Source organism: Lacerta agilis, chromosome 11 (genome assembly GCF_009819535.1).
Source record: "Lacerta agilis isolate rLacAgi1 chromosome 11, rLacAgi1.pri, whole genome shotgun sequence".
Classification (NCBI taxonomy): domain Eukaryota; kingdom Metazoa; phylum Chordata; class Lepidosauria; order Squamata; family Lacertidae; genus Lacerta; species Lacerta agilis.
Window position 1 is genome coordinate 27,217,409 of NC_046322.1, and position 23,642 is coordinate 27,241,050.

The 23,642-nt window shown below is 38.6% G+C and overlaps 1 protein-coding gene across 4 annotated transcripts in view; it reads left to right on the plus strand.

Annotated features, from left to right (window-relative positions):
* The window catches only part of AP3B1 (adaptor related protein complex 3 subunit beta 1), a 106,635-nt gene extending 83,221 nt beyond the window's left edge, over positions 1 to 23,414 (plus strand). The window contains exons 23-27 of one of the 4 annotated variants that reach the window (XM_033164570.1): positions 479 to 563; positions 5,638 to 5,734; positions 7,784 to 7,812; positions 12,964 to 13,102; positions 23,266 to 23,402. In XM_033164570.1, the coding sequence (XP_033020461.1) occupies positions 479 to 563; positions 5,638 to 5,734; positions 7,784 to 7,812; positions 12,964 to 12,985 (233 nt within the window). In that variant the 3' untranslated portion in view covers positions 12,986 to 13,102; positions 23,266 to 23,402. Of the gene's footprint in view, positions 1 to 478; positions 564 to 5,637; positions 5,735 to 7,694; positions 7,755 to 7,783; positions 7,813 to 12,963; positions 13,103 to 23,265 lie in introns of those variants that run through there. The other 3 variants (XM_033164572.1, XM_033164573.1, XM_033164571.1) reach the window with 3 other exon arrangements.
* Positions 23,415 to 23,642: the final 228 nt, after the last annotated feature.

Genomic DNA, 23,642 nt, shown 5'->3' on the forward strand with positions numbered 1-23,642 from the left:
GTGTTCTCTTCACTGATCCTTTTAACTTCTTCTGACAAATAAGCAAATTGTTCTTAAATCTCAAAGTTAAATACATCAGTTGAATCTGGTATTTTCTGTAAATTGGAATAATTGTTTGATAAGATTTCTTGTTCTTAACTTATTATAGCAGAGAATTTTCAAATAACAGCCTACCAAGGTTATCTCAATATCTCCAGTGTCATTTCTGACACTGATAAATATGTATCTACATGCAGCTCACTGAAGAGAACCCCAAAGGGTCAGTTAACAGTCCCTGCTATCTAATTATTTTCTTCATCATTCCAATGACTAACACTTAATCAAAAGCCAAGCAAATATTTGTTCTAAAATTTTGCAAAGTCAGTAAATGTTTAAGGAATACGTTAAAGTAAGCAGAACCTAATACAAGTTTTCAAAAGCCTTGTTAGGCTGATTTATCTAACTTTTTCAATGATTTGCTTTATGTTCTACTCAACAGAATTTCTTGAACCTGGGGAATCTATGACAGTCTCAGTAGGGATTGACTTTTGTGATTCTACCCAGGCTGCCAATTTCCAGTTGTGGTAAGTTACGCTGCAGTGGCTTTTCAAAAATAGATCATTAATGTGTAGTGGAAATGAATGGAAGAAAATACAATTTTTTTTGTCCTGTTGTGCTGTTTGAATATTAACGCATTATGCTAAGGCAGGTTTTATTTAAGCCTCTGAAGGTTGATCAGTATGCTTAATACAGAAATGGAAAAGTTCTATTTTTGTTTTTATAGAAACACAATAGAAATTTAATAAATAATATTATACTGATGAAACTGCTCTCCAAATAACTACATAATGCACAATTTAATTAATACATTGCTTTCTTGCTGCTAGTATATTTAGATTGGCAACAGTGTCTTAGCTTGTCAGTATCCAGGGGCTGAAATCAGCAGCCTTAAAGAACCACGGTTACTGAAAAGCCCACCACCCCAGACATCCCACCCATTTAGACAAATCAAGTTCAGGAAGCGTTTCTGCTTACCACAGAAAATGGCTTACAAAATAATGAGCACCTCCATTATATCAGACTAGTCACATGTAAAAGTATCTGCTTGCTGTCCTCTGGAAAGCTCAGTACTTAACATCTGCATGCCTGTGTTTTGGTATCATTTCTAGTGTGAACAAGAAAAGGATCTCTGTATTGAGGGGGTTTCCACTGAGTACTGTGGATGAACAGGCAGCTTTATTTTATGTGTAACGAAGAAACAAGGCTTGTTCCTTGACACCAGCATCACAAGCTTTGGCAATAGGTTTCCCATGACTTCTCCTCATTATAATGTCCATTTAAGCTGTGTACTTTCTGTCATATTCTTGAATAGCTCCAGCTGTCCACACATGGAGTAAAGTAGGTAGGCTCCAACATGTGGGGTTGGCAGGGGAGGGGAACCTGCTCCAGAACAATAGGGTCATTGGGAACAGGGGACAGTTTTAGCCTTTCCCCCAATAATGTCCCAGAGTTGTACCCCTTTAACATTCATTTGCACAAGTGAATGGTTACCCTTTCCCCATAAGAATGAATGATGAAATGTCCTCTTTGAGGACATAATTTAATTGAAGGCAAGACTTGCACTTTACCCTGCCCTTGTTCACCAAGGTTTGTCCTACAGTTACAGATTGTGGTTGAGGAGAGTTTGGAGGGCTCACTAAGCCAAACCATTGGGCAGTGCAGATTTGAGCTTCTCTCCAGGAGCCAACATGTTTGTGCAATTCCAGCAAGCAATAGTTTGGCTTACTGTGACATGCAAATCAGGCCAAAGTGAAACCCAGCCCCTGCTAACAAGACCCTTATGAAAGTATGCAGAGCATATGGATGTGTTGCACCAGGAGGGTCCCGGAAATCTATCTGGGCTCCTTCCACTCCCAGATGTTGTGATATGTATATTTGGTTCTTCAGTTATATATTTAAGTGTGTGAAAGAAGGGCTGCTTTCTTTTCTCCCCTGCCCCCAATCCTAAAAGTATGAATGCAAGGTAATCTAAGGTAAACAAATTCTTAAACCATGGTTTGTCTAATATTGTGGATCAGAAAATAATGTAATGAGGTTATGTTTTGTGGTAGGAGAGAGCATTTAGTTATAAGAGTCTTCCATTTGAAGCCTGAAGTAGTATAGTCCAGGCACAGATTTACCAATTTGGTAGGCCTGTGACATCCTATCTCCGCTGGCTTACTTTTGTATTCAGCAGTGCCACTCACGTTCTGGAGGCAGCCAGATACACCAGGTCTCCCCCTACAAGATAGTGTATGAGTCTCAATTAGTTTGTAGACTTAGAGTCATATGTGTTTGCTTAACATTCATTATACCATTAAATTCTTTGCTGGTGTGATTCCCTGCTTAGCCTTCCATAAGATCATCAACAGTTCTTTACTATAATTTCAGCAGGCTAGTTAACCTGATATTTGCTGGTGCTTCAACAAATAAACCATAGTCAGAGGGCAAACATATATTCCTAGCTAAGGAAATCTGGGAAGTAAACATGCTGAAGTTCATATAGATGTAATTTCACTGTTCTGTTCCACAAATTGATATTAGCTTCATACTTCCTTGCATGTGGAATTTTATGGTATTTTTTTTTAAAATCCAGTAGTTCCTTTATCATGTTTTAGATTATTCAAAAAGTATTAAAATTATCTGAAGCATTTTTATGAGTGATATAATAAGTGGCATTATAGTATGTTGATCTTGTACTGAATATTGCATAGAATGTTTTGTAAATGTTCTTTTTTTATAAAGTATGTGCACTTTTGAGTGCCCCTCTCAGCAACTAATAGTTCAGTTCCAGACTTAAGCCACTGAAGGCTTGAGATTCTTTGCAGTGATAAATATAAGCAATGTAGCATAACACATTGATTTTATGCAGATCATCACCTTTATGTTTTGGGAGGTCTGCTGTATTAGTGATATATAAAAACTGATTACTTTCTCCAACATTGCCTAGTAATTGTTTATTATTTTCCTATTAGACAAACAAGAAAGATCGATATTCCTCAACACCGGTCTATGAGTAACGTCACTGTAAATAGATTTGCCTCAGACACCAGTGGTGTATTCATTTTAATGATTTGGACAATGTGAACCCAATGACACAGCTCAAGCTAAACACCAAGTTTAGAGTTGAAATAAGAAACCAAATAGTTGCTTTTCCACTGCTCAATTAAAGGTTCTTTTAAAACACAAAGTTAAAATGAATGCTAAAAGGAGGTTGGATTTTAAACTTTTAGCTAGGTGAATATTTTAAGGAGTACCAAATAACACATATTTTTCTCCCACAATTTCTAAATGGGATGTACAAATGAGGCCAGTTCGTCACCAGCAGGCGAAAGGACTCTAAGGAGGTTGGGACTGTATCCTTAAACTTCTAGGAATACAGCCTCCAACAGCACCAACCCACCTCAGCCTCTCAGCCAGAATCCAGCTGGTAAGGTGGTCCTCAAACAACAGTCAGTGCACCCAAATTTACATGGCAAGGCACTAGGTTTTCTTCCGGTCAGTTCCACTTTGTCTAGTTCCCCACATCAGAAAAGCTGGAGCTCAGATTACAGCTGTTGATTCAGACTGGGAGCTTATATAGAAACTGCAGGCTTCGTCCCCTCCTGGCTCTGAGCCAGGTGGCCCTGGTCTAAGTAGGTGCTTCCATCCATTTCCTTTTCACTAGGTATTCTGCAGTGGCTCTAAAGCTTCTGTCTGGCTCACCATCTCTTCTACTGCTGTAGTCCTGAGAAAAGGTGGGTGGGTGGGTCCGAGAGCACTCCAGGCAGCTGGAGTGTGAGACTTCAGTCCTAGGGCACGGATATTTTCATGGTCACTGGATATGTGGAGAGCCAGTGGAGGGTCCTGCTCCCCTTGCTCCTCTGAGGAGAACTCGGGTTCAAGTTTGGGGCATGGCTGAATCTTGACACTTCTACAGAGGGTTTCTGACATACTTTCATTGCCCCTGTGACATTCAAGACTGAAGTGCAAATTCTCAATAAAAACCTCTTCATTCCAAATCCATTATAGCAGCCATTGCATTGTGCTGCCCTTCGATGCCAGTTTCCTGTATTCTCTGTGTGATTGGCAAAGATGACAATCCACACCAATTCCCCTGCAAAAATAATGTTACCTTTTTCTCTTCACTTCTAATAGAACATAGTTACCTATGTAAACTAAGCTTACACTTCTATTAAAAACCAGTTTATATATTATTTGTTTTAAATATGTTAAACCCGCAGAATAATAAAAGTATGTGTGGTGTTCGCTGTATTGTTATGAAAAGGTTCACCCCCATAAACCATTCTGTTTATATTATTTCCTTTACATTGTTCCAAAGGAGTACTTTGTCTTACATCAAATGTAATTGATCCTGAAGCAATGTAATCACAATTACTCACTTTCTTAATTAGCCTGCCCAAAATCAAAAATGGAAACCGATCGGCACTGGTTTAAATCAATAGCTGTGTAGTAAGGCTTGTGTGGGAAGGCAGATAGTGGTAATGGGTAGATCAATTGGTTTGATGCCAATCATTGACGGTGATTTGCATAGCAAAATTTGCTATTCTTGTAATGTACTCGAGCAGCGATTCACTAAAAGCAAATTATATAAAGGAAAGGTAAAAATTGGTAATAAACATCTAGGAGTTTTAAAATAGTTCCTTATATAGATGATGCAAAACTCTAATAAAGAATTAAAAGCTCCTGGAAGAACTCGTTGGTAAGCAACTATTTTATTAAGCAAAGCTTTCCACGAAATACATCTAATTAAAGATAGTAAAGAGAGAATCCTTAACTTGAAGATTGGACCTAACACTTACTTAGCATGCTTAGAAAGATGTTCACCTTACACATGACCAATACCACACCCTTTATTTTCTTGAAGTATTCCATGTTTTATTTCAGATCTACAAAACCACTGCATATTTCTCTGTATGAAGGTGGTAACAATATGATTTTTGGCCTTCAAAAAGAACACACAATCCTACCTTTTTTGGCTTAGAAACAGATTGATGCTTGGTGTGGTAAAAGTGGCAGTGGCAGTGAAAAATGAGCAGGGAGCTAAGCGGAGGGTGTTTTTCCTTCATCTCCCTCCTGCTCTCTGGCGGCTTAAAGTGGTTGTGCACAATTACCAAGCAACTAGCGCAGGTGGTAGCAACCGTGTTACGAGAGCTTTGTTACACACACTTTACCTCAGGGCACAGTGGGTGCCGGTGAAGGATCTGCCTGGCCACTTCTAAACTTCAGGCCTTACCCCATGTCTCACAGAGGTCTGGAAGGAAGAGGAAGGCACTCCAGCACCAGTGCTTTTTTTCTAGAAAAAGGGTACTGCGTACTGCTAGAAAAAAGGCATTGGTTCTGGGGCACAGTAATTTAGGGTATATAGAAGTTTTAACCACTTTATCATAATTGGAACACAGATGTAGCCATTCTGTGTGCTGTGGAATGACGTCATCAGAGGTGAAAACAGAATGAACATCCTAGGTATGGATTCTGCTGAAAATTTAAAATTTTGGTGGCTGGTTTTTGGGGCGGGTGAAGACTGGTCCATTATATAAATTGTTCCTTATTTCTTCACTGATAAGACAAGTGTTTTATCTTACTAAACCATTCATTTACCTTTCTGTTTTCTTACAGTACAAAAGATGATCAGTTCAGTATTAATATTCAACCCCCTGTCGGAGAACTACTTTTACCAGTTACTATGTCAGAAAAGACTTTAAGAGAGAACGAGGTAGGTGGGAAAATTAAAATAAGATGATGTTCTGGACCTTTTGCAAATGCAGTAAAAATCATTGTTCTAAATGAGAACATCTTTTTCTGGTCTAACCCTAAGATTTCAGTTGACTGCCCTCCTAAGTAACACTCATTTCATATTGTACTTGTCAGGAAACCCCCCTCACCCCAGCAGGTAGCATTCCAGGTCCGTTGCAGTACAGGGAACCACCGCCCTCTCTCTGCAGTTCGTCATCCTCCTCCTCTGGAGGAGGAGACCACTCCTCCAGTGGGGAGGGGGTGATGGGAAGCAGGGAGTCAGGGCAGGGGCTGTGTCAGGATCACAGAGCCTCAGCACCAAGCAGGAAGCTGGGAACAGGGACCTTTTCCCGCGCTCCGATCTCGCAGGGAGGAAAGACGTGGAAGGGGGAGGCGGGGGTTCAGAATCCCGCGCCTTCTGTGCTGGACCAAGAACCGGAAACGGTCATTCCCGGACTCTGCTGAGGGATGAGATGAACATTTTATTTTAGCTCCACTGTAAATATTTCACAATAAAGAACTTAGTTGTTAGAAGTTTGGCTTCTCGCTGATTACTCATGAGCAACCACTGACGATCTTACAGTACTGCTAGTAAGAAACTGTGATATATATATATATATATACACACACACACACACACACACACATACACACATATATATAAGTCATGATGAGGCCATAACCACTGTGTGAGTTTGTGGGTATTTTGCTTATCTAGGTGATTCTTTGGAGTATATATGTACCATTTTAATGGCTATTTTACCGTATAGTGTATTTTTTTTAAAATTCAGGAATCCTTGTTATGTGAAGCAATAAATATATCTATTAACCAAACTATGGCTTCCTATGCACTTAGACATTTCATATTAGTCCTAGTGATTGGGATACTGGTGTAACCTACTCAGAAAAACAATTCCAGCACATTTTAATAGTTTTCTTTATATTTCCAGTCCTCTTTCTAAAGCTTTTACTTGTATATAGCTAGTATACTTTGTCCCTACTCCATTAAAATTCATTAGTGTGACCTACTTCTTACAGCATTATTTAGCATTAATCTCTTCAGTTTCAAAAGAAGCATGGCATAGCTACTTAGTTGGCACCCACATTTTTTGTCGCACTTTTAAAAATATAGGATGGAGCAATTCTGTGTTTACCAGGAGTGTGGCTGAGCTGCATAGGATGCAGCAGAAAACCTAACCCACTGTGAGAAGTCTCCATAGTGCAAGGCCAAAAAGCTCTGTGCCCTTCCTTGATAGTGGTGGGCAGTGAGGGCCAAAATGAGTTGTATAGGAGAAGACAATGAATGTGCATATCCTAACCTCCATCTCCACCCCGCCCCTGCACATCCACACAGGCCACAAAGCTGCACTGTTGGCGTAGTTACGTGGCTCTGTTTGTTAGGTGTTCCCCCACCCACTCCCTGGCCACAGCTAGCCAGCAGGGCTTTGGATTTCGCTGTTGCTCCATCATGGACTATGTACTTACACACAAACGCATAACAGAGTTTCTCTGCCTGTCTCGTAACTCGCAGGCTTTTTGTGTGGCATCACAACAAATACATATGAAGGACTTTCCTGTACTACAAATTCTTTTTGCAAAAAGTTTTATTTGGTATTGTGTTTAAAGAAGCCAAATAGAAAAGTGCTTTTTGGTTTATTTATAAGCTCACCTGAACAGTCTCTGAACTGTTTGGGATGGGTGGGATACCTTTAGATTCCATTGTGTATTCTCATATTGGAATTTGCATTAATTAGTCCTTAACTGTTCTGGAAAGTTTAAAAAAAAAATCCTTGTATATTATTACAGCAGCCCAAAACACCTGAATATGATATATATTTAATATATATGTTTAATAAGCAGTTTTGTGTGTCTTCTCTGTTTCTTTCATCTAGAATAATGATAGCTTTCACAACTATTTGATTTCCTTTTTTCCCGTGTAGTTGTGTCCTATGATAAAAAGTAAGGCCAGTTATTTTCTCCCTTAACTAGTTCCTAACTATTTGCTGTTCTTACTCTTTGCTGGCTAAAGCCTACTTTGCACGTGCGCAGCAAACCAAGGTGAGTGAGTGACTTGAGGCTTTGTCATATTTTGTGATCTACTTTTCTCCCCTTCTCTTAAACTGTTATCTAGGAGTGCAATTTTAAGTAAAACTGGATATTGCACTCTGTCTCTCCCTTTCTCATTCTTGTTGTATGCTTGCTTGCTTGTATTTTGATTGAGTTTGTATGCTTAGCTGTGACTGAGAGCTCCCCCCTCCTGACTGGCCATTCAGAACCATGAGTGCATAGAAGAAGTGCACTTTGAGAATAGCTGTGGTCCTCTGTGGAGTTGTTGCCAAAATTCCTTTTTCTTCTGCCATTTTACTTCTGTGGTTGTTGATTATTTGTCTGAATAAATCTGGCAGCTGTTTGCTATGTTTAATAGAGCAGAAAGGCTACTCTGAATAAAGCTATTTGAAAATTTGTTTATATGAAGTATTTGTAAATCCATGAAGGTCTCTTGGCATTTCAGTATTGCTCTTTCTGTCTTCCTGAATTCATTCTTTGATGCAGGACTGATGCTGGCAAATTTACCGTAGGTTTAAAAAGCTTTTTCTTTAGTATCATCTTAGTTAAATGTTTCAACCGTTTTAGAAAATTCATGATAATAGAAGTCTCAATTCTCAGCTTTATGTATTTTCTAAGCAAGATTAAATAACAGTTTACAGAGTATTTTGAGGAAAAAATTTAAGAGTTACTAAATATTAACTTAATATCTAAGCCAACAGAATTTCCTCTTAATTTTCACTAGTCAAGTCAAACATAAAATTCAGGTCAGCTTGGAAAGTTACCAAGAGCAATTGTCTCATGTCAGTCAAACTTGCAGTGTAAATCTAAGCAGGTCTACTTAGAAGTAAGTCCTGTTGAATTCATTGGGGCTTATTCTGAGGTAAATGGGGTTAAGATTGTAGCCTTAATCTCATTCAATAGTACTATTATTGTCCAGAGTTTCTTTCCTTTGTGAAATGCCGCAAACCTTCACATCTAGAAATACTTTTTTAAAAAGCGGGGGTGTAGGGTGTGAAATGAGGATTTTAAAAAGTAGAAATAGAGTCACTTTTTAAATATTAGGAACTAAAAGCATGCTTTGAGACTTCGATTTCTGAAAATCAATGATAAAAGGTATAGAATTTTTACTGTTCCAAGAAAATTATTATGATGTGTTTACTGTGTTTCTTCTAATAGAGCTGGGCAAAGGCAGCAGGGGAACAAACTGCTGCATATTCATGCCTGCAGCGCTAAAAGATGGAAAGCTGCATTTATGTGCATGCTGTGCATGATATGCTAAGCCTTGCCATTCTGTTTCAGTAGGATCTCAATTCTGAACTGGAAAAACCACTTTTGTGTAATTCATTGCCAAACCACCTAGCATAGTTCAGAAACAGCAACTGGGGTTATTTGATTTTTCTGCTTCAACTCAGTGTACCAAACTGTTATTATCACACACATTTCCTTATTTTTTTCCCTAGGCTTAAATATCGAGCAATACATATCAATACATCTGTTAACAGTATGCTGTTTCTGTCTCTGTAAAAGCCTGCCATCTTACTATTTTGTTTTCTTTAAAGTATGGCAGAACATTAACTGAGAGGAGTGGATGAACCCATTGTAGCAGAAACCAACTTCTATACATTCCCAAAGCAGATTTTGAGGGCATATAGGGGGCTGCAGTCTAAACCACTGAGCCTAGAGCTTGCCAATCAGAAGGTCAGCGGTTTGAATACCCGCGACAGGGTGAGCTCCCGTTGTCGCATCCCTGCTCCTGTCCACCTAGCAGTTCGAAAGCACGTCAGAGTGCAGGTAGATAAATAGGTACCACTCTGGTGGGAAGGTAACGGCGTTTCATGCGCTGTTCTGGTTCGCCAGAAGCGGCTTAGTCATGATGGCCACATGACCTGGAAGCTGTCTGCGGACAAATGCTAGTTCCCTCAGCCTAATAGAGCGAGATCATGAGCACCACAACCCCAGAGTCGTCCGCGACTGGACCTAACAGTCAGGGGTACCTTTCTTTACCTTTACTCTAGGGAGCTGCAGGAAGAAGGAGAGGAAAGGAAAGGAAAGGAGGTCGTTAGCCGCTTTGAGACTCCTTAAGGGGAGTGAAAGGCGGGATATCAAGTCCAACCTCTTCTTCATTGCACAAGTGGAAATCTGCTCCACTCCATGTGGACAGCAGTGGACTTCACCTAATATTTCTGAAAGATAAACATTTCATAAAAGTACTATAGTAATTTAAAATGTCAGCTCATTCTGCTTTACTTCAGCTTTGAATATTGATAGGTTTCTGAAATCTTAAGTTTTCCAATAATTTCCTCTTCTAGATTTTTTTAAAGACTACAATTTTAGTAAGTTAAACAGGCAACTTTAAGTATACCACATAGACTTTAATTCGGAAAAGCCATGTCTTTTAAAAAATAATCTCTCAAATTGTTTACTTGATTTTATCAAGATTTATGTTTGCCAAATTTTCTGTCCTCCCAACAAGCAAGGTGCTAATTCTTTAAATGGTCAGACATTCACAATTTCTGGCCCTTAACTACCACAAGCAATCATATTTGATGCCCCTTAATTAGAGCACCCTTTTTTTTCTTTTCAGGTTCTTTTCCACCTCAGCAATCGAGACAATACATTTGCTTACCATGCTAAGTGTTCTTTTGCATGTAAATTAATCTTGATTCAGTTTACACTGTCATGCTGAGTGGTACAAATTGCCTATAACAATAAAACAGCATGAGTTAAAAATAAAAGGGGGGGGTGGTAAGGCAGATTGAATGTGTGCTTTACTTGATAGGATGTTACTTTGCTTTATGCCAATACATTAGTCAACGATAATGAATCTTCTGTTCTGAAAAGCATGGTTTAGTTGATTTTTTTAATTTTACTTCAATGGAGCAGTACCTTGTCTTTATAGAACAAGTTAGACAAACCATTAATGACAAGAGTGTTAAGGTTAAATATGAAGCAATGCATTCACTTCTCTGAGTGCTATCCATCTTTCCATTTACAGGAGCTTGACAAAAGTACTGGCTTTGTACAACATTTCCTTTAATTACATGCTGCGGGAATCAGGCTTTTAACATAAACATAGTTGCATTCATTTATTCAACATTTGCTCTTCAATAGAGCTTAATGGAGAAGGTTTAAATCCTTAATGAGTACACACATCTCTCAGCAGTGTTATGTCAGTCCTGTGCTTGCTTAAAAGCAGCCTCAAGACTGCTTATGTACTTTTTTCATGCATTTTCCTAATGTAAAATTTAAACCATCTGCAGTACCATGTACTGTTCCCGGCAAAAGTTGATACATTTTAAAAAAAAAACCTACATAATATTCATGGTTAAGTGAAATGTAGTTTAAAATAAACCTTGAGTAGGCTGTTTTCTTCATTTACTTTAGAATTACAAAAACCAGTTAAGCACCATAGCAGTCTTACAAAGAAGCATGTTCTGTTTCTAGTGCAAAAATATTACTTGTTTATTATCTATCTGTCAGGACACATCTTCCTGACCTTTGGGGTAATGCTTATTCTGATCCTTCAGGGCATGTATGTGTCAGCTCCTTGCCTGTCTAGCCCTGTGGCACTCTAACTTACTTGGCAGGAGCTCTGTAAGGCAATGTCCTACTACACCAGTGGTATAGCATGGGCAGAAAAACAATAAAAAAAATAGTGTGCCCTGCCTCTCACACAGAAAATCTCCCAGCATTTGCATGGGTGGACCGAGCAGAAGGTTTAGGCAATGGCCAGTTGCTTGTGAGTTGAACAATGGGCTGGCTCCCTTTGAAGGTGGTTCAGAAACCACCTAATGCAGAACCTAGCAACCATACCATTGAGTAGAATTAGGCACTGTGCTCATGTAACACTAGTTCTTTGCTGACTACACTGCCTGGCAATTCGTTTCTGAGCCCAGTTCAATGTTCTAGTTTGCTTGTAGAGCCAGGAACCAATTAATTAATTAAATTTACCTTATGGTAAATTTACCTGGAAACACTGATATCTTTTATCTCAAGGATCTCCTTGAAGATAAGAAAAATGATATAATCCTGACCATGGGAAAAATTTCTCTTGGAGCTAGTAAGAATTAGAAATCAACATGTCTTTGATAAAACACAATGCCTGCCTAGTAATGTATTTTCTGTATTTTTGCTGTACTTTGCTTTCAAAATAGTTTTGTGGGTCTTTGGACGATAATAAAGAATGTGAGTGAGTATAAAGGCTTGTACAGCTCAGAACCCCAATACTTCAAGGACTGTCTTTCCTCCAAATGAACTTACTGGACCTTGATGTTAACATTTCATAATTATTATTATTATTAATAATAATAATAATAAACCTTTATTGCCACCTTTGTGCAGTGAAATTAAACGAGCCCCCCCCCCCAATACACTCAGTCTTGTTCGCACTTTGTGTGCTTGTTGGAAGTCAGTTGCACCACTATTTTTTTTTTCCATTCAGCAGTCCAACAACCCATAGATAAAAACTGTTCTTTAACCTGTTGGCGTGGCTCACTATACTTCTGTATCTCCTGCCTGAAGGTAGGAGATTAAAGAAGTGCTGGCTGGGGTGTGAGTCGTCCCTGAGAATTTTCCTCGCTTTCCTGAGGCAGCGGTCTCCTGCGATGTCATCTAGTGAACTCAGGGGACAGCCCATGATATCATGTGCTGTGTTCATCACCCTTTATAAGCAATTCCTGTCCGTGGCTGTCAAACCAGCATACCACACTGTCATACAGTATGAAAGGACACTTTCTATTGTGGACCGGTAGAAAGAGATCATCAATTTTTGTTTGACATTATTCTTATGCAAGACCGAGTCTCTGTTGGGCCTTCCTAACCCCCTGGGTTGTATTGATTTTCCAAGTGTATATGTAGTGTCTATGCACACACACATACACACACAAAATCATTCAGTTATACTGCATAAGCCTTTAGATTTTGGAATTATATGAAAATGCTTTACTACATCTTCATGAATATGCAGTTAGTTGACTAGGTATTTATCATATATTCCCATAAGGTACTCAGAAATCCTTATTAAGACAAACCTTAAACATTTAGCACTAGGTACAGGTATATGTATTATTGGGCTAATATGTCAGTGTTGCTTTAAATTTTCTTTATGATATTAACTACATGAATCCATGGTTTTTATGTTTTTATGTTTTACTGTTTCAGGAAGGTTGACTGGTATGAATGAAACATCCACTACAGTCACTGTTGCACCACAAAATTCCACTCGTCTTGTAATATTGCAGAAGGTGGTAAGCGTAGCAAACCTTGGTGTGGTTCCTTCTGGTGAAGATAACATTCACAGGTAATCAAAATGTGGAGGTTTATTGTAAGACTTGGATAATGTAATTCCAGTTTGCCTTCTTGTATATAAATGGATTGACATTTGGGGATAGCCAGGGAAAACAAATTTACATCCAAAGTCAGGTTTCAAAGCAGAAGCTTTGTCTATAGCACACATGAGTGACTGCTAGGAGCATGGATTGGTTTATTTCAATTTCTTAATCACAGGAACTTTGCTACATATTCCATTTAACTCCAGCAGTCTACCTATAAATATTGTTCCATTTGTCTGTGTCTACATGGCTTTTCCACCTTCTCCTAAATTACTTTTGTCTGTACAAGTGGGAGATGTACTGTTTGACAAATCTGAGGAGATGGAAGCTAAGAGGGTAGATTTGGTACCTCTGTGACCATCCACTTCAAGAAATAACCTCAAATACCTGTGCTTCTTAGGAGTTACAGGAAGGCTGACCAGTTTTGAGTCAAGTATATCAATTCCATTTTTCTTCTCAGAGTGATGTGTGTCATTCTTCCCCTAGCAATAACAGTTATCCCAGTGCTACTGAATTATTATGTTGCCTAGCAGCAAACAGGGCCTTTGCATGTGCTGAGGAAAGAAGCATGTGAGAAGGGTTTTCTGATGTGGAAGTTACAGGGAGAAAAAGGCCAATTGTTACTCTACCTACTTCTACACCTTTGAATTTCCTGGTGGCACTTCTGCATATGCAAAGAGGTACATGACTTGTACATGGTAAGAAATTAGTACTGGTGAATGTGCAGAGCAGAATAAGGATAAAATATAGAACAACTGTGGTCCTAACTGGAGACCATGATAGGCATGAAAACTAAAAGCCAGCAATTAAAGTATACAAGAGAAAAAACAAGCACAAGAGTTGTTTGGATGTATAACTGGGTGACAATGAAAGGAAGAATGCTACATACTACTTTCTAAGGGCTTTCCCAATTAACCTGAAGTGGGTGACAGGCCCAAAGACTCCTCTAATTATGCAACATTGCTGTGTACTGCCTCAGCAACCACAACTATGATGGTGGTAGTTATTATTATTATTATTTTTAATGTTAATTTTCTAGGCAAAGGCCATCCAACATGGCTTATAGCAATATAAACTACAAGTATGAAAAAAATCAGTTATGACTTTTAAAAAAGAAACAAGAATAAAACAGATTCGCAAGGCTGACTACTTCCAGCAACATAGTGTCCAACAAGCAGGACAAAACAAGACTTAGGCAAGGGAAATCCAAACAAATGAGTCTTTGAGCTTTTTTAAAAAAAGAACCTGCATGTAGCCCCCTTACTACAGCACTACTGGGAAGGTGTTCTAAAGGTGTTCTGAAGGTGTGGGAAGGTGTTCTAAAGGTGTGTTCTAAAGGTGTGCAGTAACTGGTTCTACAAGTGGTCATATGTACAATTACACAGTCTACCTTAGGAAAGTGTGCTGGCCCCTGCCATTGATCTTTGCAGTACTATGGGGTTTCCCTGACTGAGGGCAGGGTCTCAAGGTTCTTCTGAGCTCTAGAAGTTCCTAAATAATGTGCAATGCAGGCACAAATCCTCAATGTGACTGACTGCACAGATGACCACTGAAAGAACCACAGTTATAGGTAAGCAACCCACTCTTGACTGGGCATATTGGGGCAGGTTTGCTTCTCGGTGTCTTCAGCCCTGAGGGAGAAAGTGATTCTCATCTCTCTAGGAACTTCAGTCAGATGGGAAGAGGAAAGGAAGGCCAGGCTAGGCGAGGAGCTGGATCTTCTCAAGGGAAAGTTAGACTTGGGCGCAGGAGCAGCTCCTGACTGCGATTCCTCCTCAGGCCCTCTCTGATTCATGTCAGGCTCCAGCACGTTTCCCAGCTTCGAGGACTAGTTATCAGAGAGAGTGAGAAAGGAGTTCATCTGCAGGGTGTGCTGAACTCAGAGTGTCACCCCTGAAGCTTAGACATTAAGGCCCTTCTGATGAGGGAAGAAGTGCTGCCGCAGAAAAGGCCCCTCCTGCTTGCGACTTCTTTGCATAAGGAAACCCTGTGAGATGCTTTGGAGGAGTTGGAAGAAACAGCAGTTCCACTAAGTTTGTAAGCCACAGTTCATTTGAATGAAAATCAATCATAGAATCAATCAATCAATCAATGATCCCATGAATACCAAGGCCATTGCTGGAGAGTCAAATTTCTATGAACATCTGACAGATCTGTGGTGTTGTGTGAAAGCTACTCCTGCTCCAGTATGTGATTGTGGGAGTAATGCTACGGAAATAGCAGGGTACAGAAAAGAAAACCCGTCCAGGGTTGGCACATAAAATTATAGAGCAGTAGGGACACAAAGGCTATAAATAACAACCCGTTGCAAAATAGCACCGCCCCCTCTATGTAAATCAGCTCACATAATTTAGATTATAGGAAAGTGGTAGTCGGGATTTTGCGTACCAAAAAGAAAGTGACTCAAGTTACATGCTGCATGAAATGCAAACAACCCAGCAGTGCTACCAAATAATATTACTGGGTGGTTGGGAATATTTTTTGCCCCAAGTTGTAATTTTAGCTATTTGTACAGATCTGAGCAAAACCTGTACTGATACTCTAGGGGAGAGATCCATAAGATAAGGGAAACCTGACTGCTGGGGTACTAGAATTAAAATGAGAAGACTCTTCTTAAATGTGTCCTATGCTATTTTATACTCCAACTGAGTTATTGGTCTTCTATGAACAGTTGTGAGAACAATTCCATAATATTAATAATGTTTATAATTTAAAAACACCTAGTTTTCCAACCTAGAATGTGTTAATGGTCTGTTTGTAGCCATTAGCTCTTATACCAACTTCTTTTAAACTCGGGTAGGTAGCCGTGTTGGTCTGACGCAGTCAAAATATTTAAAAAAGTAGTCCAGTAGCACCTTAGAGACCAACTACGGTAAGTTTGTTTTAAACTGTAACTGTTTCCACTCCTGGTTTTTTAACTGTTGAGTTGATCAAGCCAAAATACATCCATAAAGCAGTGAGACCTTTCCCATTATGGCACTCAACTTTCAAATTACCTAAACATGGTATTAATTATTCTTATCTGCCTTATAATTGACTACTGAAGTTAGTAATGACCTTCAAACAGTTTCCCCCAGATAGTTAATGACCATCCAGTTTAAACCCATGGCCTATCACTCCTCCAGTAATTAATAAAGCACCAGGCCATTTTTTGCACTACTCCTTAAGGAAATGTCCTGTACATTTTCCCAACTTAGGTAGAAAACCAGAAGAATAAAAATAGGGAAGCAACTGATTTGTTTTAATGGAAATCATGGCCAATGTTGCGATAAAGTATTTTCCCCTCCCTCTATTTTTTAATGGAGTGGGGGGGGGGGGAATATATGCCCATAAGTATCATGATCATTATGCCTCTTTATTATGCTTCTATCTAGAAGTCTTTTTTGCTAAATATCAGATTGTTATATTTGCAGAACACTACTTACTTAAGGGTCTTTTAAACTCCAATATCAATTAAATACAAATAGAGATAGATAGATTAGATAGATAGATAGATAGATAGATAGATAGATAGATAGATAGATGCTATGCTATTTGGAAGCTTGATGGTTAACTCTTTGGATGTTGGTAAGTGAATGAGAATAGGTTGTACTACCATCCTGTTTGCCGTCCACTAGAGGACAGCACTGCTTCTGTATCTGAAATTATAAAGTACAAAATAAGTTGATCACTTTCTTTCTAGCAATGTAAAAAAGCTATTTGTGGTTTAATTCTTTAAACATAATGCATTTCATGTTTGCAAACAGGTGTTATGTTTTAAGTTTAAACCACTATTAATTATTTGAAAAACTATTTTCCCCCTAAAACACCATATTCAGTTTTGCAAACTGAGTTTTATAGCTGCTTCTGCTAGATGAAAAGTAAACAATTCTAATTTCTTTTTAATTTATTTTCCTTTTAAAGCTATATATACTGAAAAATTAGAGAAGCCAAACCTTTTTAATAGGAAGAATTGATCACAATAGCATAAATGATGTATTAAGAAAAGATTTCTTTATTGTCATTGTACAAGTACAATGAAATTGGATGCCAACCTATACAAACAACTTGGGGGGGGGACAGTTTCAGCTGCACATACGTACATACCCATCAAAACTCTCCAAGGTCAAATTATCTAGTTACAGCATTTAAGATGGTTATGGCTTTTGGATAGAAACTGTTTTTTAATCTAGTTGTTCTTGATTTGATTGTTCTATATCTCTTCCCTGAAGGCAGTGGTGCAAAAAGACTATATCCAGGATGAGATGGATCTTTTAAAATATTTTTAACTTTTTTAAGGCAATGGAAACTGTATAGTTCCTCCAAAGATGGGAGGGAATGACTGATAATAACTTGGTCTTTTTCTGGAGCACCTTCTTCTCCATTACTTTACACATGGAAAACCAAGCACAAATACAATATGTAAGAATGCTCTCTATGCAGCTACGGTAAAAGGGCACCAGCAATTTCTCACTTAGATTGTTTTTTAAAAAAAAAAATTCTGAGAAAATAAGTTCTCTGCTGGGCTTTCTTTACCAGAGCAGTGGTATTTGCACTCCAAGTTATACCCTGTTTGATAGTCACTCCCCAAAACTTCAATTCAGCCACTCTCTCCACCCAATCCCCGCCGATATACAGGGACTGAATATCCACTCCCCTCCCCCCTGTAGTTCACTACCAGTTCCTTGGTCTTGGCAGTATTTAGAGCCAGATTATTTTCTTTACACCAAACACAGAGCCACTCCACCTCATCCCGATAGGCGAATTCATTTCCTCCTGAGATGAGCCCCACCACCATATTAACAAGCAAAATGAATCGTTTTGGGGGTTTTTTAAATACAAACTGAATTGTATTTTCAATGTACTTAGGTAATATTATAATAAAATAATAGAAATATTGCCATCAGGCTGGAGGTGTGTGTTTGCTCAGATTATACATGTAGCTCTTGCTCATCAATGGAAGGAGCCACTCTGTATATAGAGATTTAGATGTATCCACATCATTTCCTGTTATTGATGAGGGGGGTCAGAATAACCTGTCTTGGGATAACTATATTTTTAGGCTAAAACAGAACTGTATGATATGTTGTCAGACATAATATTCCCCAATCTAAATTTGTCAAGGTGACATGGAAGTGGAATGCTTGTAGAGAAAATTCAGTAGGATCAAGGTGTTTTAACTACTCCCACCAATTCTCTCCTGTAGCAACACCCCCATGGAGATTAAAGGAGGGAATCTATTGGTGAAAGAAGAGTTGAACTGCAAATATCCTCCAGTCGATGTACATTTATATTACAAGAGAAATGTGGGTCTAGAAACCATGTTTCACTTTTAAAATATACAGTAGTTGCCTCCTAACAGTAACTTTGTTAATGCCCCATATATTTTTATGTCATAGATGACATGTAATTGGATCACTTTGAGAATCACATAGGATCACTTTGGGTGGTGCTCAGTTCTACTCCTACTCATAATAGATCCATTGAAGTTAATGGATACAGCTGTTTTACTCTGAGTAAGATTTGGCTGAAAATAACGCTTTCTTTTGGTTTGCATGATATCCATTGAAGGGAAGTGGCAGCTATAGGGTAATGATGTTATCAATTATTTTTATATCTCTGCCCTAATACCGTACAACATTACATGTTCTAACCTTTCATTCTGGTATTTGGGATTAGAAGACTAATTCACAGGAAATTTCTTAAATACATTCATTGTGCAACTTCATTACACATTTGTCAACTTTGGGCTAATTATTTTTATACAGCTAGGGCTGGGCATTGCATCTTGTGATCGTCTTTCTTACTAATAGGATTCTGTCTGCTTCAGCGGGCAGTAATTGAAGGCTTCATGTACAAGGTAGGGGGAGAAAAGTTTTAGCATGAATGGGCCATTGTAACAGCTTCTGGTGACTAGCAAATCTGAAAAGAGAAGAAAATGAACTAAGAAGAATTATAGACCATTCTTTAAAAAATAGAGAAAGTGTGCAATATTGGTAGAAACAAGTGTTAATGAAACTTTTATATGCAAACATTTTGTATGTTGTTTGAAGGCTCAAGTCCCCCCCCCAAAAAAAAATACATTTTAATTAGTACTGGACTTTTATTACAACGTGTTCTAGAAATCTGAAACTTTGCAAGTCTTATCTGCACTGTAAAAACATGGAAAGCACTAAGAATAGTTGCAATGGCTTAATTTTTTCGGGGTGGTGGTGGTGTGATCAATATCTTAATAGACCAGCGTAGCAAACATGGTGCTTTCCAGACGTTGTTAGATTACACCTCACATAAGCTCAATCAACAACAGGCAGCCACCTCATTGGCTACTCCTCTACTAGACACTGCTTTGTGACATGAATCGGGGTGGGGAGGGGAGGATGACTGTATCTATGCTTATGGATAATATTTTTTCTTCTTTATCTGAAATCTTTAAAACAATTCTATTTCAGACTTTATGTCAAAATTTTATTGCAATTAAAATACTATCAAATTATCATATTTCTTAGAGTAGAACAAAAACCCAGTATATAGATCTGTAGAGATAAATAACATAACTGTACAGCTGCATATGACAAAGGAGGAAAGCATAGATAAAAGAATTTGCTTTCTATGTTCCATACTGATTTTGTATAATCATTCAGAAGAGAGAATGAATGCTGCTTCTTACATGGTTTTATAACATCATTCCTATTATGCTTGCATTCATTGTCATACTAGGGAATAAACAACTTGCATTTTACTCAAAAACAAGGACAGCTGTGCCAGCCCGCAAGAAAAAGAAAAGCTACATTAGAGCAGTACCATTATTTGATCCTCACCTGGTTTAGCCAGCCAGAGAAAGCCATTTCCCAGAGTGTGGCTGCTGTCACATGCTGACAGCTTCTTGGAGCCACAGGTGAATGCTGAGTGCAGGGTGGAGACCAAAGGTGGACAAACTACTGCAGAAGAAGCAGGACATGCCCCCCACCAGAAATACTACCCCTCTACTAACACCTCATACACTATATACGACCAAGCACAGTTAGCCAGGTTTAGACATAACACTGCCCTATGGTTAGCTAAAAACAGAAGTGAAAGTTTCCAATCTTCTCCTTTTGGCCACACTTGGGGGTAGGGGTAGGCTTGTTCACATAGTCCTAGACCATATTTCAGCTTTATGTCCAAATGAAGCTACCATGTGCCTTAGCGAGGAAATTATTTAACTATATTTTCATGTTTGTTATGTCACCTAATTAGACCACTGTGAGGCCATTGTATTCTTAAAGCAATTACATTTTGTGTTTTGTGTCTGTTCTGCACTATTTTCCACTGTAGGAACTCCATGTACTCTGGGGGAAATGAAGCAGTAGGTGCTGCTGTGTTGACAGATAATATTTATATGTTTATGATGACTAGACACTTACTGTACAAAGATTCACTTTCGTTGATGACAGAACATGGCTTTTACAGTATTGTCATAGTATATGTATTATCTCAGTTGTAATTCAGCTGCTTCATTATATTAAATCTTTCATGAGTTAATACAAACTTTCATGATTTACTGACATTTTAACTTGTCACAGAAACAGGCTCAACACTCAAAGATGCCTACTGTCTCCAAGAAACATATTTTTATTAAGGGACATAGGAAATTCCACCTCAAACTACATGTGATTCCAGCAGTTTCTTTAGACTTGAGTCTCTCCTAATCACATATAAAGTGGTAAATGAAGCCTTGAATAATATTGCAAAACTGGAGAAGAAGGGTTGGAGCAGGGGTGGTGAACCTTCCTTCCTAGTTAACTTCTGGCAGTCCATCCTTCCTGTCTCTTTTCCCCTCAGCCAAGCTGTAATACCTGAACACTGGTTGGATGAAAAGTGCCTATGAGGAAGAGGCTCTGGATAGGTAACTGAACAGGCATTGAGAGGGTTCAGCTCCCCTTATTACACCTGCTAAAAGCTGGACTCTTGCACCACCGCAATTCCATTTTTGTATGTGATCAAACCAGGCCAGGAATTAAACAAATCAGTTTCCTATTGCCTAGCATAGTTTCAGCCATCATAAGACCACGTGTGTCCTTGAGTACTGTGTTCTGTCCTTGCCATATATCTACTGTGCAAGTTGCTTAGATATTAGTAAAGAGGTGTTTACTTTCCACCGTCCATAATCATTTGCAGCCAAACTTGCCTTCCATTTTAAATAGATTTTTTAAAACAGTTAAGTGTCATGTGAGATTCTACTAGTCATCTGATATCAGTAAGTGCTCCCAACATTAGTTCCCCTTAGACACAAAAGCTACATTAATCCATGCTACACTGGAAGTTAGAACTTTAAGATAGCCTTCACTGACTCATTAGTTGACAACAGTATCTTCTTTTTAAAAAGGCATTCTGAAGTATTCATTTCAAATAAATTTTCCTTATCTAATTGCTTTAAACGACACACAAAGGCACCCAGCCAGAATTGACCCTCATTGTGCCTTTGGGCTATGTTTGCTTTTATAATAACATTGACTTTATATCACTTGCAGTTTAGGCTAGAACAGGAGTAAAATGAGCCTTGGGGCTAGGAAGCCCCAGCTCTGGAGCTTTAATTGTGTGAATTCAGGCATAATCTGTTTCTCTGTAGTCCCAAGACACAAGTGTTAAATAAATAAAGAGACTAATAAGACTATTGTTTACATAATTATCACCCTTTCCAAATTGATGGGAGAAACATAGATTTTAACATCATGGTAAAGATACTAAATGGGATTGCTGGTATTTCTTTGAAATCTTTTCATTGGATAGGGATTTATTTTCTTATTGGATATAAAGAGTGGAAATTGTGTATCTAATCTGAATAAAAGAAATATATTGACCTGTAAGAAGTGTGACATTTAAGGATGACTTATGTTTCCTAAATTAGTGTAATGTGTTACAAGATTTTGAGCTTGATATGCTTAATTTTTTAAAAAAGGAATTACTTTTCATTTAAAGAGAATCTGCTTCCTGCTGAAGAGGCTAATATTTTAATTAAGTCTAGAGTGAAGCTTTTTGAGTATCTGCTGATAAACTCCCTCTTTTATGTTGATGGTAATTAAACAGATCCCTAAGGAGCCCAGGAGGCGCTGTGCAAGGCCCATGCTAATTGTCAGACATGAGACACTGACCAGTTGGTTTGCTCTTGAATAGCTGATGGCGTGCTGTCAGCAGTTTTATTTTTATGTATTGTGAGCCGTTGTCAGGGCTAACTGGGTCCTATTGTGGCTGAAGATGTTGCGCAAATTGAGGCAGATGGCTCTGATTCAGACACGTGTCATTCAGAAAGGGGAGAGGGAATTGGCCCTGCAAAGTGGGGTCACAGAGGGTCACAGACCTGCTCTACACTTGTTAGTGTTTTCAAAAGCCCATGTGCAGCAACTTTGTTGTTCTCTGGGTGGTTCTTCTTTTTTGAAAGGGGGGGTGGGTAGTATGCTTTGTGGAACATGGAAGGATGGGCTGTTGCCTTCCCTTCCCTTTCTGTCTCTAGGGTCTCACTGTGCATGCAGAATGAATTAACTGGATTGACAGAAGTTCACTGTGCCTAAAATGGCTTTTCAGTCAATTGCAGTGCTTAAGATACTAGTTTTGCTTTTAATTCCATGTAATGAGTAGGTTCTTCATGTTTTGGAATTCAGTATTGGAAGATTAGATCTCAGGTTTGCTTTCATTATATAAAGTGTATTAATTTTCAGATAAATAAAAATGGAAAGATTTGTTACATTGGAAGTCCTGTCCCCACGTGTGAGGTTATGTGCTGAGAGAAAGACTTTTCCTATTGAGCTATGTGTTGTTAACTTTGGTTAGCTGTCTAATTTTAAATGTATTTTAATAGGATTACTGTATTTTGAGTAATTCAACACTTGTGTTGCCTAATAATCTGTTTGCTCTCAGCCGAAGTTCAAGTTGTTGGTATATAAAAATTAGGGATTGTGTAAATCTGACTGCCTTCTAAAGCCTGCTTTAAGCTTTCTTAATTTTCTATTTCTGTTATGAAGTTGTATTTGTATTGTGCTATGGTGTGTTCATGACTTGGGGATTTTGTTACAAAAATTTCTGGTGATATATAACTTCACTGAATTAGGAAAACGTCACTTGTGGGGTTTTTTGTTTTGTACAAAAGATAATCACAGATTTTGTTTCCATCCTCTAGATTTGCAGCTAAAACGGTGCATAGTGGGTCACTGCTGCTAGTCACAGTGGAGATGGAAGAAGGGTCTACAGCACAGCTCCTCATAAACACTGAGAAAACCGTGATTGGCTCTGTTCTGCTGCGGGAGCTGAAGCCTGTCCTGTCCCAGGGGTAACTTGCTTACATCTGGACTTCAGAATCTGGCACACAACAAAAGTGCCTGGCATCCACTACTGCTGCCTTTCATTTATAATAATAGCCTTTCCATCTGGCAGTGGGGGAAGAATACACTCTTGACATTCTTGTCTCCTGTTTTAGAATGCTATAGTGTGCATCTATCACACACAAGCAAGTGCTTCACATCTTTTCCCCTTGCTTTCTAACCAAAGAAACATGTA